Source organism: Carassius auratus, chromosome 17 (assembly GCF_003368295.1).
Source record: "Carassius auratus strain Wakin chromosome 17, ASM336829v1, whole genome shotgun sequence".
Classification (NCBI taxonomy): domain Eukaryota; kingdom Metazoa; phylum Chordata; class Actinopteri; order Cypriniformes; family Cyprinidae; genus Carassius; species Carassius auratus.
In genome coordinates this window covers 24,984,500-25,000,935 of record NC_039259.1, presented here as the reverse complement: position 1 = coordinate 25,000,935, position 16,436 = coordinate 24,984,500, and the positions used below count along the sequence as shown (strand labels likewise).

Below are 16,436 nucleotides of genomic sequence, written 5' to 3'. Positions count from 1 at the left end.
CTACTATTTTTTGTGCAATCAAATCATTGCACTAAATAATTTGAATAATATAAATAATATGACAATTTAAGTTGTATCCAAGTTTGCATGACAGGGTTATTATAGTTTAAAAATTAAAAGCATTAAAAAAGTTTTGGGTTGATGAAATTAAAGAAATGTTTACTGAAGATAAAATAAAATCTTTTAGCCTGTTGTCAACGCAAAATTTAATTTTTTTTTGTTATTTAACCAAAAACACTAAAACTTAAACAAAAATTAATAAAAAATATATAATATAAAAAAGCTACAAATAATAAACAAGACAAAAACTCAAAACAAAATGACAAAATAGAAAAAAAATACTTATTCAAAATATTAATAACAAAAATATAATAATAGCATCTCAAAGGAACTAAAATAAAATGGTTTATGGCAAACTGGTTTAGAAATATAGTCCATTACTGCCTTTAAAAAAAAAAAAAGGTTCTTGGTGCATATTTGATCTGAAACTAGCAGTTTTCCTAAAAGAAAAGAGTAAATCTTTACATACTATAGCTCAAGCTGTTGCTCTGAAACCAAGGCAGACATTATTATTCTGTGAAGAATGGGGGTCAGAGTCGGCATGAGCTTTACATCTCTCAAACATCCCTCTGAAAAGACACACACAGCTGTCAGCTGTGAGGAACCGAGGGGCCGCGGGCCCCATTCACAGATTAGCTTCTGCTGGACACCTCCTGTATGAAAGCACTCGCTGCTCTCCAGAGGAGCCGCACACTACGGGCCGATCGTTTTCTCTGAAAGACACCGGTACAGTACAGATGACAGAGCGCTCTATTGTTTTGGAAGTGGCAGTGGGGTTTGTCCAGTTGGAGGGTTTAGTATGACAGGACACTTCCCTGGGGCCCTGGCTCTTGGAGACAAAGGAAAATATTTACATGTGAATTCTGCAGAAGAGTACATTACGGTTGTCTTCTCCATCACACATGCATTTTGCTTCGGAATATCGAGTGTAAAATGAACACTGACGGATATCTCACTGAACAAAATGAGCCTCGGATGTGGAAGAAAAGATGAATATTGCACATTTCATTTAGCACCTGTAGCAGCTCCCGAAAGAAATGGGAAGAGATTTGACATGTGTACAAATGTAAAGAAAATGACAACAAAATTGGATGTTAAACGCTTTGGGTTGCTAGATCCAAAAAAGCAACAATAAAAAGGTGAAACTAACCAAACACGAGAAAAAGCTTTAAAAAAATCTAAATCAGAGGATTTTTTTCCTTCCTTTTTTCTTTATTTCTTAAAATGTATCACAGAATTTTTGGAATTGGAATTTAACAAACTTTAGATATATATATATATATATATACACATACACACACACACACACACACACACACTGTATATATAAAAGCATCTGCTAAGAGCATAAATGTGAATCCCTCTAAATACATTTATAAATAAATTATATATATATAAAAAAATAAATAATAAATAATATATATATTACACATTATATGTATACATACATACATATACATGCATACACATATATACACACATATATATATACATATATATATATATATATATATATATATATATACATATATATATATATATATATATATATATATATATATATATATATATATATATATATATATATATACATACATATATATATATATATATATATATATATATATATATATAAAATGCAATATAATTAATAAATTATTGAAATAAACTTCTTTAAATTTGGAACTATAATGATGGAAAACGAAAAGATCATACATTTAAACACCTGTTTAGTTTAAACGTATGCCCTTGACAGGCTTAACACTGCATTGGTTCAGGTTATACATTTAATTGATTCATGCATTCCCTGAGAAACAAACACATGACCTTTGTGTTGCTAGCGCAATACTCTGTTTCAGCTTAGTATATTTCATGTTTTCTGCACTAATGTACAAACAAACAACGATAAACAAAGAGGCCATGAATTAGAAAGACCCAGATACAAACAATCACTACAATGTTCACCATAGAAATCTTAATAAATCTAGCCAAAAGCACTGTTTAGTAGTTCAATCAGGTTGTACGAGCATCATGCAAACTCTTCAGTCTCTAAAGAAAGCTGTTCTGGTGCTGAAGTCCTCAGAGCTGTAAGTGGATGGATTTGTCAGTACATTAACTCTTGACTCTTGGACATCCACTGCGTCCGACCGCCGGCTATAATGGCCGTCTGCCAGCGGAAACCAGAGTCACTACAGATAGCAGATAACTAGCAGCTTTCTCCCGAGCGGAAAGGATGTGCAAGTCCTCAAAATAACAACATACTATTATGATCTTCCACTCTGCTATAACGATCTCCAGTGACTTAAAAATGACAAACTGTCAAAATCAGCGAAGTTTAAGTGTAAATTAATAAAACATCTCAATTGTTATTCTTTTTTATAAGCAAATAAATTATGACTTTTTTAATGGACATTTATCGTGAACAGGAAGAGCAAGGACATCAATTGAAAAAAGTTAAAAGGCTTCATTTTGATTTCACATGGCTTTTAAGTGTGTTTGTTGTGTGTAGCACAACTCTATGGAGGTTTGAGGGCCGTTAAACAGCGAGCGACTCTTGTGTTGAAGAGCTCTTCTGAGCAGCCAGCAACATCACGACACACAGCTGTGTTTGTTCGGCTAAAGTGTGCATTAAAGAGGATCTCCATCCCATCTGTCTGCTCACAGAAACCTAAAACAGATGCTGGACGAGGAGCAAAACGCCCCGTCTCTGAACAATTAACCACTAAAAGGGTGTGTACAGCATCCATGCATTATAACTTATGTAGAATATGTCGAAGAGTGATTCATACTGAAAAATCTAAACATGGCACAACGGTTTAAAAAGCAGAGAAACAGATGAAAGACTCAATCATTGTTGTGCATTAAAATGGCATTAGAGTAACATCAGTGTTTGGGACATTCCTATGAACTGGCTTGTTATGGTAACACACCAAACTGTCATATTTCGATTAAACGCACCCTCTCCTGCCCATGCTGTTAGTTCATTTACAGCCATTGTTTATTATATTAACTGTTCCACTAACACACTATCACTGTATGTGCCTGTTCAAAGCATCCATGCATAAAGACCGAGTCCAGCAGCACCACAAATTGATTGTGCGGTGGAGCAGACAATGAAAAGGACAGCCACCATAAAAAAGCACATCCCAGTTTCCCAGAATGCCATTGGACCTGTTACATCTGTCAAAGATAATCCATCAACATCGATTTGATGCGGAATATGTTCTACAAATCTAGTCTGTGTTGTGAAGACTGTACACGTGTTTTCTACATTTGCTCATAATTGCAGTATTTGGCAACCGGCGTAACCTGAGCCATTTCCAGACCTTTGCAAAAATGGTTGATATGTAGTAACATCGATAAATGATTGGGATGTGCGCACAATGACAGCATTATGCCACAACAAAGCAACTGCAAAAAGCTAGTTTTATGCAAATGTGCATTAATGCAAAGACCAATGGGAATGGGATTGCATTTCCAACAAAAAACGATATTGTGATATTCATAGTTATCACTCTACTAAACTAAATAGTTTTCAAAAAAAAATATTGGATTAAAAAAAAATAATAATAATAAAAAAAATAATTAATAAATTCATCCCAAAACTGCCATCACATAGTTATTTAATATACATAATAATATATTTTCATTGAATTTACAGCAAAAATATATTTTATGGGTTAATTTGGTCTTAAGAGACATTGTATTCAATTAGGAATGGCATTTAGCAATGGCTGAATTTGTGCACTGTTGTGCATTTGCATCTGGAAATATTCACTTTGCAAATAACATTAAATAGTCTTATAGTGCAGAAAGAACAGATCGTTTATGCTCTTACATGCATCACAAACCTAATGTTACTTCACTACACTGACAACACCGTTGAGACTGAGTTTTACTACCATACAAAAAAAGTTGCCTAGCTTCTGCTTCACACTTAAGAGTGAAGAAAAACAGCACTATAATGACCAATCAGACGTTTAAGTAGGTCTTAAGCACTACTGCTGTTGTGAGGCCATAAGTTCATGTGAAATAACGCTCATATTGGGTGGTAATCCTTCAAAATCCAGTAATCTTAAAGCGTTGGGGTCACTGCTGGGAGGCCGGTTCACCCCTCACCCTCAGGTCACACAGAGATCACAGCGCACTTCCATCCAGACATTAATCTGAGCTCAAAAAGAAGCAAACTGCTAACTGGGTGTTTTTGAAAAGAAACTTAAATGCAAAATCCTCTCAAAAGAGCTCTGAAGTCCCTCTGCAGTTTTTCTGTCAGACTCATTCAGAAAGCACATCTCTGACGGCCTCTTCGCTGCCAGCCTGCTATCTGTTCCAGTTTAAAACTGACGGGAGAACAGATTCACTCGGATTCAAAAACAGCAAACACAAAGTATGAGTCCAAAACATGATGTAGTTTGTCCTTAAAGCACGGGTCATTCAAGTGCACCTCTAAAATGTCTCTGCGCCCGCTGCCAGACAGAAACCCGAGAGAAATGTTTCAAATCACAAAAACCTTTTGCTCCGATCTAATAAAAGGTCAGTGCCGCGGTGACTCATTAAATGCGTTCCAGAATGCTGCACTTTACAGTTTGTGCCTGAATCTTTTATGAACATTATCCGGTGGAGAATCGGTGCACTTGCTCTCTCAGTCCTCAAAAAACTGAGGTCTGTAGAAGTCAACGTTTACTCACCTGGTGTTGTTTGAAAGCCTTAGAAATGTGTGTGGAACACAAAATGAGCCAAGCAAGTTGCATTTTTCCATGCTATAAAAGTAACTGAGGCTGTCAAGCTCCAAAATGCCACTTTCTATAAAGAATTAAATGTATATATGCCATAACAACTTACACTCTGAACATAACCTGCTCCGGAGTAGGTTCTGTTTCAGGATTAGTTCACTTCAGAACTATCAGCGCATTCGTGACCCACTGACCAGAGTCCAGTGGGTGTGACAGATTGCGCACAATATTGTATTTTATTAACATATAGTTAGCATACTAATATATATATATATATATATATATATATATATATATATATATATATATATATATATAAAAAGAACGCTGACTGTTTCTATAGCAGCCTGGACTTCTAATGGCAGCTGCAGTGACACGCTGACTTTACCGATTAGCAATTGGCTCTTTTAATTCAGAAGGCGGGGCTTCCTGCGATTGAGAGGCCATATTAAAGAGCCACACAGATGGGAAATCAAAAATGACCTGTATTACAGTGTATGATGTAGCTGTCCATCAGTGTAAACAATGTGCAAAGTAATTAAACCAAAGAGTACACGATTTATAAAGTTATTGGCTTCTAAAGTAAGGAGTCGACTCTGAACCGCTGAAAAGAGTCGTTATAGATTTCAAATCTTTTGCCCATCTCTATCTACGTCACTAGGAACACTTTGCATAATAATCTCCGCCTACCGTCTTGGGAGAAACAAAACTCTGACCTGCCCCACCCCTTTTGTTGTGTTCACAACATTTCACTGATGACTGCTTTTCTAATCCTTGTTCAAAGCGGGATTTTCTAAGCGTTCGGCCATAAAAGAGGGTTCATTACCAACTTTATTTGGACCAACAAGCATCTCCGAATCACAACCTGTAAGTATGTTTAAGTTATGTGTTTGTTTTCTCCCGAGCGTCTTATCAGTATGTCGCGCTAGAACTATATGTTAATGCTAACGCATTGTTTACTGTGAAGTTGTGTGCTCAGTTTGGTTATGCAAAGTTTCTCAGGGAAGGCAATTGTTTTGCAAGAAAACGCAAATGTTTTGGGAGTGAACGCAAAGTTTCTTGGATGAACAATAGTTTTGCAGGAGATTGCAAATGTTCTGGAGAGAATGCAATGTATTTTTTTTGGAGAGAATGCAATGTATTTCAGGGGAACACAGTCATTTTGTTAAAGATTGCTATGTCAGTTGACCAATCATAACACAGTATGCTACTGAAAGGTGGGGTTTAAGGAAACTGAATCTTTTGAACAGCTTCGCGCGAACCGTTTGGGGATCTCTGAGAATTGAGGTAATTTTAAAATGATATTTTGACAAAATGACAATGTTTTTTAACCTTGCATGGATTTAAAACTATTGTACAGGACTTATAAACAGTGATAAGAAGCTTAGAATTTTCATCTTACTGGCTCTTTAAGCATGACATTTTTTGACATTCAGAACTGTACGAGTGACATGTCTTGGCCATTCTATAGACCCCTTTTGCGCGGACGTCACAGGTACGTCACGGCGCTAGCTGGAGGCAAAACAAACGGAAAACTGGAGGCGGCTAATACAAACCAACACAGGGTCGGCTACTCAAGGAGCTTAAAATGTTGTCTTGTTGAGTTGTTGGTTGCCAGAATCCACGGAGAACATTTTATATACATTGTTGTGATTAATTGTGATCGGAATTTAAGAACATGGTAAGAAAGAATAAATACAGAAAGTTTATAATTAATTTGCAGTCTTCAGAATTTTTATTTCTAGAAAATATTTACATCTTAATAATAATTTTACTGTAATGTCACTCTTTATTTAATCTAAGGATTTATACGCCCTCAGTTTTCTTTACTATAAATGCTCAGTTTCTCTATCAGGTAAGTGTAGATGTCAGGCCACTCAATCGGAGGTAATCCTGTCAGATCGTCCATCCAATGAGTGATTGTGTACAGGTCGATCAATCTGGTTCCGTCCGTTAAAGTTAACTTTTTCAAATAATTATCGCGGTCCCGGACAGTGAGTGACCTTAAATATTCAGATAAAGCAGATTATTCAGATTTTCTCCAGCCATTATTAAAAAAACAAGCTAAGAAAACTCGCTAGCTTTCGTTCGTTCAAGTGTTGAGGGGAATCTTTCTGCCTCCAGCTAAGCCCCGCCCACACAAATACGTCACCTTGTTTACCATTTGTAAAAGGGTCTATAGTCTCTGGTTAGACCTATCGGACTGTGCCATCTGGAGTTTCATGCCAGAATTCTGTATTTATCTGTATACATTTTAAAACACCATTACGACAAGGTTATGTTTAATTTATTATATAATATATTTATTAAATTTTATATTATCATCTCACATCATCTGCATTTTCTGTAATTCATTTCTATAATAAAAATAGACATCTGATATGATTTAATTAAATTATGAACAACAATCAAACAATATAATTCTTATTCTCAAGAATTAAAGATCAAACGGAAAAAAAAGAAAAATGATTGCACAACCACAAGCATGCAAACGGCCTTTGAACAGAAGAATAATAAAGCAGTATGGCGCACTTTTTCTTAGCGTCAGTTTTTATAGTGACTCATCGATTCATCGCTTCGTTGAGAGTGAACTTACTCTGGGTTGATGAACGTACTCCCAGACAGGTTTTTGGAATCAACATACCTCAAGTTAGCAAAGTTTGAGTAAGTTATAGCAGATGGTAAGTTAACCTTGCATTCTGGAATATACCCCAGCTCTGTTTTGATTCAAAAACAAGTCTCATTGCAGGCATAAAATGAGATGTGAATGTTGTTTTTAACCTTAAACTAATTAGTTTGACAGTAAAGACTAATTTAAACATGTAGAAGAGTCACCAAATGTTTTACAGCATGAAAATTGGTGCCTTAAACTGGTTTTAAGCCCCAGTGCGAGGCATTTTCTTACACAACTCACATATGATGAAGAAAAGTGATTTAGCAAAAAGCCCAGCATGCCGACGAGCCACATGGATCCAAAAAAACACGATCTGAAAGGCCAAAACAACAAAGCTCCAAAATACAGCTTCACCAGATTAGAGGCTTTGTCCGGAAATATAGTTCCAACAATAGTCCATCAGGCAAAACAGACGATTCTGGGAAACATTTATATCCAAAAGGTTATGCATTGAACAACCTGAGCATAGCTTACTTGCATAACGTATGAAACGCTTCAGTTTTTTAAAAGAGTGCCATGTGGAATAAAACTCAGGACCCTGCTTCCTAATCTAAAGAGACAGACTCCTTCTGATTCACTAATGAAGCCAGAAAGAATATGCAATTGATGCCTTGATCTCTCTTGCCACATGCCACAAGGACCTGCTCACTCTGACCAGACACGATTCATCCGTTGTGACACACGCTTCACTTACACAAGCTTTTTCGGAAAGACACCAGTTTGGGAATGAACACTTCAACCAAGCCAGCACAAGAACCCTCCTCCATTCATAATGCAGGTCAGACAGAATACAAGTTGCACCTACTATCAACTTTCCACTGCCAAAAGTTATCCAAACACACTAAACACAGGCTGTGTGTGTCATGTTCTGTGCTGATACAAAGCAAACTGCAGATGTCCAGGGAGTACACGCTCAGACAGACTTACTGTTGTTTAGAGAACAATTTTCACAACTTACAACTTTCACAATGTCATTTAATGTCAGCTAAACAACAATTATGTTGTTGAACAAAAGTACAATACATTGAACACAGCGTACTTCAGTCTCACACAACCTCATTTTCATTCCTGTCATAAATTAAATCTGGTACTAACCTGACAAAGGTGAATATCTGAAGTCTTTTTTGCATTTACATTTACATTCATGCATTTGTCACACCAAAGACCTTTTATCAGAAGAAATGCACACTGTGTTGAAGGCATAGGCTACATTTTTATCAATTCAATCGTGGTGATTTTACTTGTAATTAAACTCATGATCTTGGCATTGTTAGCATCAAGCATACACATGAAAAAGAAAAAAAGAAAAAAAAAAGGAATTGTGACCCTGGAGCACAAAAGCAGTCTTAAGTCTCTGGGGTATTTTTGTAGCAATAGTGAACAATACATTGTTTGGGTCAAAATTATTGATTTTTTTAATGCCAAAAATCATTAGAATATTAAGTAAAGATCATGTTCCATGAAGATATTTTGTAAATTTTCTACTGTTAATATCTCAAAACTTAATTATTGATTAGTAATACGCATTGCTAAGAATTTATTTGGACAACTTTACACTTCGAAAAATGTTCATGTAAGACTGGTAAAACATTTACAATATTCAATATATATATATATATATTTTTTTTAAGTTCTGTGTGATTTTTGGTGAATTGTATATAATAAAATTTAACACATAACACAAAAAATTTACTAAGAATTCAAAAATAATAACATTTCTGAAGTATTTAGCCAGTATATATAGTATATATGTGTGTGTGTGTGTATGTGTATGTGTGTGTGTGTAAAACATCTTCCCCTTTAAAAAAACTAAAAAAAAATACATATAAATAGTACTAGCTTCTCTATTCTTTTTTGTATTCTATTGATTTCTGTTCTTTTTATTTATTATACAATTAACAAAAAAGACCTCTAACACTAGCTTGCTCTATTCTTTTTCTATTCTATTGGCTTTCTTTTTATGATAGAATTAAAAAGCTGCATTAAGCTAACTGAGAAATTGTCACAGCATTGATTTTGATTCCTTTTATTGACCTCATTTGTAAGCCGCATTGGATAAAAGCATCTGCTAAATGACTAAATGTAATGTAATGTAAATCTAAAAAAAAAAAAAGACATGACGGTTGAACTCAAATTCTCTGCAAAGAACATTCTTCCAAAAAAAATCCTATTTTGTAGGAAATCTAACAGCATACAGTATGGGTTTGCACAACTAGGTTAATTAAATCATTTTGGTGTTCAATGCAGTTCTTCAGTTCAGATTCCTCTCAGTCCAAAGATACGCTTTGGAATAAGCCACAAATACATGTTTAAATCAAGCTCGCTCAAGCGCACGTTGTTAGTTGCAGCACACACACATCTCAATTTGCAAGACAATTTGGGAAGCAGCAGTTCGCATACCGTGAAACCAAGGAAGCAAGGGAAAACATTTTTAAAGTGGGCCACTCTTTGCAAATGCAAATGACAGTAATGATAATGAGGACTTTGGCATGGCATGAGACATTAAATGGCTCTCTAAGCTCAAAGCGCAATGAAGCCATCTGTCACCAGAGACCCGTCACTGATAAACGTGCTGATAAGACGGCATAATGGAAACACGACTCGGACAAGAACAAAAGCGGTGGTGGAGTCCAGTGACAGCTCGCCGCTGAGGCATGACAAGCGCTCTGCTACAGGTGGAGTCCCTGTCTGCTGATGAAGACTGTTTATTATATATGCAGATATCAGGAGGAAAAAATATGCATAACAATAGGGACTCAAGTTATTTAAAAATGTGTAACCTTTATACTGATCTGTCAATGTCATTTTTATTTAAAATGTGCAACTCATTGGCAGAAATACTGGAAAAAATTCTTACACTGTTTTTTTTTTTATGTACCTGTATATACTGATAATAGGAAGAAGAATATGCATTACAATAAAAGATGGAGATGGACACACAATTAACTTTATAAAAAAATGTGTTAACTTTAAATGTAACTATAAATATAATTTATCATTAAATTGTGGAACTCCACAGTTTTTTTTTACATATATTGATACACAGAGGAAAAAATACGCGTTGCATTACAATAAAAAAAAAACTATGCGAGACTCAATTTACTAAAAAAATGCAATGCTTATTTTTAAATATAAATGTGATTTATTTGAAATGTTGAACTCTACAGCAGAAATACTGCAATAAAATCTTAATTAGTATTTTTATTATATATAGTAATATGAAGAGGAAAAAATGATGCATTACAATAAAAGATGCAGAGGGAAACATTAATAAATTTAATAAATTATCAATATTTATAATGTGAAGAAAAAAAAAAGAATTTAATCGGTATTTCTTTTCCAATCAAAACATCACAGTTGTGTACAATAAAAATATATTTTTCAAAGAAATAATTTAGGCTGAATTCAATTTTATATTGTTCTAAGCATAAACATCAATAAATTGTGTTAGAATTATCTTTCAAATAAACTGTGCTAATAAGGTAAATGAAATATAATATGCACTTTTACTTTCTTAAATGAATATATCTTGTTTTAAAGAAGTTCAGATATATATTTTTATTGGAAAAGAAGAGAATATTGTGAATGCTTGAAATGATCAAACATATGCATTTTATGTTATAAAAGCATTAGTTAGTGCTTCATGTGGTTTAATTATTCATTGCACAATAAAGTCATTTCAATGAATCACTGAAACTAAACTAAATATAAAGAGTTGTGCTGACCTAATGGCTTCTCAGGGTCCAAAACAACACTTTTATAATAACAACTGAATCTGATCATGCAAACATTAAACTTGCATTGCATTGGCCTGCCTATTATTTGAAAGCCCTTGAGCTTTGAATGATGCTCAGTGGAGATAACTGTGCAGTAAATCCCTCTATTAATAGCATTCAGTGTAGTTAATGGATTACAGTTCTTGTTCTCTGGTTTATCGATTAGAGCCAAGACTCGCCTGCACTCCCCAGAGTGCACTAATGAATAACGACTTCAATTAAGGTTGTCTAATACTTCAACGTCTCCGGCTGGATAAAATCATCTGACTTGGAAAGCATCAAGCATGCGGCAACATGGAGCTACAATACTGTACTAGACCAACAAGACCTCAGAAATAAGTTCACGTTTATAATCAAAGAGGAGATGATATCCAAATCATTTAATGTGCTGCCAATCTATGCTAAGGTTTGCTTGGATACTTGCTTGCAATAGTGATGGACCAATAATTCAGCCAAAGCCATGATTCACATGACGTTTTGAGATAAGCACCAGCCAATTAAAGAAACACAGGTCATTCAAAAAAAAAATTAATGTACTAACCCCTTGGACTAACCAAGATGTAGATTAGTTTGGTTTTTATCAGAATAGATTTGGGGAAATTTAGCATTACATTGCTTGCTCACTAATGGATCCTTTACGGTGAATGGGTGCCGTCGCATTGAGTCCAAACAGCTGATAAAAACATCACAATAATCCACACCACCCCAGCCTATATTGTTTGTATTAAATCAATCAATCAAGACATTAAATTAACTTTAAAAGACTGTTTTTGCTTGTAAACGATGCCATGTAGATTTCTCTCCTAATTCAGACTTTTTTTCTTTTTTTTACTGGAGAAAGCAATATTATGAATTGAGGATGTGTATTTTAGCCATAAGCAGTGGTTAGAAGTTAAAAACGACTTAAGGATGGATTTATTTGTAACAAAATTTTCACGCATGTTAACTGATGGACTGGAGTGGTGTAGATTACTTGTTGATTATCATGATGTTTTTATCAGCCATTTGGACTCTCATTCTGACGGCACCCATTCACTGCAGAGGATCCATTGGTGAGCAAAATCTGTTCTAATGAAGAAACGAACTCATCTACATTTTGAACGTTAATTTAGAACTGGCCAAACAAAGAAAACCTCACACCGGTCGACCGCCACAACACACAAACATTTAATAATGGATGACATTTACAAGCGACATTTTGCTGACACAACCTTTCTTTCTTTGGATGTTTATTACTCCAAAAACGAAACCAAATCCACACACACCAGGTGGGTAAATTTCAAGCCAATGGGTAACCTTTGAAAACCTGAAGAAAATGTCAATAACTCTTCTGCAAAACAAAGAGACGGTGCAAACATTTTCAGGAGATGTGACCAGAACTGTAATGATGTGAGGTTAGTACTCACTTTATACGAGTAGGGCATTTTGCTCAGGTCAATTCCATCCTTCACCAGCTTATCCCTTATCATTATCTTCAGCTTGAGTTTAGGATACACCACCGGCTCCTTGTGGTTCTCTAACGCTTTGAAGTCATTGGAGAGTCCGATCCTGGGCCGGTCCCAAGTAGAACTGACCCAAGACTTGGTGCATTTCTGTTTGCAGTCACTAATTTGAGGGCACGTGTCATGTGGAAGTGGTTCAAGGGTGAAATACAGTCCCGGTGCCACCTTCTTGTCATCATCCCGGAGTCGCTCCACGGCCCGGAGAACCTTTTCCCGATGATGTGGAGTGAAGATGCCGATGGCATCCAGGTCAGGGTCTCCTATCTGTTTGCACACCTCCAGGTCATCATAACCATTGTCAACAAATGACTCCACATACTGACACAGCTGGAGGGTTTTCAGCCACTCGTAGACGATAGTGGGTCCGCTGTTCATCATTCCCAAATCACAGGACATTCCCAAAAGCCATTAACGTTACATACATTCTTGCCATCTTCAGTGCTATGAATATCAACACTGGCAGTCCATCAATAGTAAACAAGACTTTCCAGTGCTGAATTCAGTAATAATAGGCGAGTGTTACATGCCTAAACATATGAGGGAATAGTAAATCTCAAATCAAATTTGGTTTCAGTGTAAAGAATCCATGTAAACAAAGTTTAAAGCGCATCATCACCTGCCGTGACGCACAGAATATGAATACAATGAATACAAGCTTTCGCGTTTGGAAATGCGTTCGCAAAAGTGTATCTTTTGTTAAATAAGTTACCCAATCTCCCAGCTTTTGGGAACTTGACAGACGCTGGTTTCCTCTCAGCAGATAACTTACACTTTATTCCTCACAGCTTCTGATCGTCTTTGGCGAATCGCTGTTTGTATCCAGTGTCAGTGAGTCGCTTTCTTCCGCGTGTCGGTTTATTTTCCATTGATCCGATCCTTAAATATACAGGGCAAATGAAAACAAAGAGGATACAGCTTCTGCTGTGCCGCGAACCAGACAGACTGAGCTCGTCTAAGTAATTCAACAGACGCCAAATTGAAGTTTCCCTCCCCTTCATTCTGATGCGCGTTTCTCAGCTGTTTGACTTTAGAGCCCCCTGCAGGCCGCTTGACGAACCGCAGCGCTATTTGTCCCCACAGAGGAATGTTTTTAACTAAACGTTTCTTAGATAAATCAAACTAAGTGTAATCGTGACAGTTTTGTGTAGAGTTAACATAAATGGAATTACTTATATTGTTAAATAAATGATTTATCGACATTTAATATTAGCCTTTATTACATTTTTACTCCTGTTTGCTTTCATTAGGCATCTATGAAATAAATAATTACTATATATATAGCCATCTTATCAAAGCAGGTGATATAAATGCAATATTTAAATGCTATTTAGAGTATACATTTTCTTTCATATATTTATTTTAGTGCTGTTAAACGATTAATTGCAAGCAAAATAAAGGTTTTTGTTTACATAATATATGCATGTATGTGTATACTTAATTTGTATATATAAATACACACACATGCATGTACATATTTAAGAAAAAACATGTTATGTTTATGCATTTAAAATATTTGTATATAATATAAATTATATGAAATATAAACATGAAAATATTTTCAAAATATATACTGCACGTGTGTGTATTTACATATACATAATAAATATACACAGTATACACGTTATGTAAACAAAACTTTTATTTCGGATGCGATTAATCGTTCGACAGCACTGATTTATTTTTTTAAGGTAAAACAAAAACCAGAAACAGTGCATATATATTGTATAATGATTATGTATTAATGAAATTATAAATATAATCAAATTGTTTAATCAGGTGTATAAAACGCCTACTCATTTTGATTAGGCATCTAAAATATATAAATATGATGTATAAGTGTGTGCGTGTTGCAGAAATACACATAAATATGTTTTTTATTTTCTATATTATATTTATCTATTACAAATTATTATTTATTTCTTCGGAATTGAGAGTTCAAGTTGTAAAACTGACATCTAGTGGCCAAAGTATGCAAAATGAGGTGTGGAATCAAAACGGCTGTAAAGACATCTTTCCGTTACATTTATTTATGCCTTATAAACATGTTTCCTAAACTGTTGGGTGGCAGCAGATTAAGACAAACATTCATGTGAAAGTCTGAATAATAAAAATGTACATTAAGTCGACTGCGATGAGAAAACCTGCAACCCCACCCCACGGAGAATCTTCCCCAAAACTGACCGTTTTCAGGAGAGTATTTTTTTTCTGGAGTACAGCAATGATGTTCAGGGAAACTCAAATAACAATGCTGTGTGTATACTATCAGATAAATAAAATAAAAGCACGCTTTCATAATAATCAATAGAGAGGAAATACTTTTGATTCGTTCCTTTACAAACATCTCACTAGCAGGACTAAAGAAAATTAACCAATATATAAAGTAGATGGATGTTTCAAGTTTGTAAACACGATATCATGCTGCCTTTTGTGCAAGAGAAACCAGAGAACGAACAGTACAGAGATGGCCAGTGATTTCAGAGACTCTTCAGCTCATCTTTTCCTCTTCCACAGACGACCAAGCAGATGGCTCACCAGAAAAAGATTTCATATTTGATTAAGCGAGAATATTTACACAACAAGTTCATCTCAAAATGCACCCTTTCATATTCATTGTAAATTTAAAGTCAATTATATATATATATATATATGATTAAACTGGCAATGAAGACAAATCTGAGAGAGTGTGCGCCACATTTACACCTAGCATATAGTTAATTTTGGTCCTTAAAGAAACAAAATGTCCAAAATAAAGACCAATACAATAAAATGACTTTGATGTGATTACAGTATAAAACACACAGTGCAAAACCACACAACTGCTCATCGAAGAGAAGCTGAATTTGATTTTCAGTTTGTCAACACTGAAATTTGCAGTTTTGTGAGATATTTACACAAACATCATGGCAACAGAAGGAGTAGTTTGCTATGTCTATCTATCTATACATGATGTAGAGATGCTATGAGGCTGATGCATCCTCTCCTCTCTGTGAGATCAAGTTTCACAGCAAAGCAACTCTTTGGGGTCTAGTCAGATCACAGCCACCATCTTCAGTAACTTTGACTGCGTAAGCACTCTCAAGTTTATCTTCAGAAATAGTCATATTTACAACATTTGGCAGCAATGTGACAAACAAAGAAAATGAAGAGAAAAGCCTTCATGGAACAGTTCACCCGAAAATGAAAATTTACTAATCCTCAGTCTATCCAAGATGGAATTTGTTTGTTCATAAGAACAGATTTGGAGAACTGTAGCATTGCATCACTTGCTCACCAACGGATGCTCTGCAGTGAATGGGTGCCGTCAGAATGAGAGTCCAAACAGCTGGACACACAGCTTTTTAATTGGTGGACTGGACTCTTGTGATGTTTTCATCAGCTGTTCAGACTCTCATTCTGACGGCACCCATTCACTTTAGCAAGGGATTTAAATGCCTTAAATTTAGCCTAAATGCTAAATTACTCCAAATCTGTTCTAATGAAGAAACAAACTCATCTGCATCTTGGATGTCCTGAGGATAATATCTTTTCAGCAAATATTCATTTTTTGGAGAATTAACTCTTTCATATGCCTGATAGGAAAATAACAAGCGTCAACCGATTTGACAGATGCTCGTAATCTGAAACACAGATAGCAGCAATTCCTTGCACCTCATAAATAAGAAAACACACTTAAAGAAAACATCCCAACATA

General features: G+C 35.2%; 1 protein-coding gene across 2 annotated transcripts in view; it reads right to left on the bottom strand.

Moving 5' to 3' along the window:
* LOC113117714 (SAM and SH3 domain-containing protein 1-like) overlaps positions 1-13,702 on the bottom strand; it is a 77,415-nt gene extending 63,713 nt beyond the window's left edge. Inside the window, exon 1 of one of the 2 annotated variants that reach the window (XM_026286606.1) lies at positions 12,650-13,702. In XM_026286606.1, the coding sequence (XP_026142391.1) occupies positions 12,650-13,141 (492 nt within the window). In that variant the 5' untranslated portion in view covers positions 13,142-13,702. The remainder of the gene's footprint in view (positions 1-12,649) is intronic. The other variant, XM_026286603.1, reaches the window with a different exon arrangement.
* Between the last annotated feature and the right edge of the window lie 2,734 nt (positions 13,703-16,436).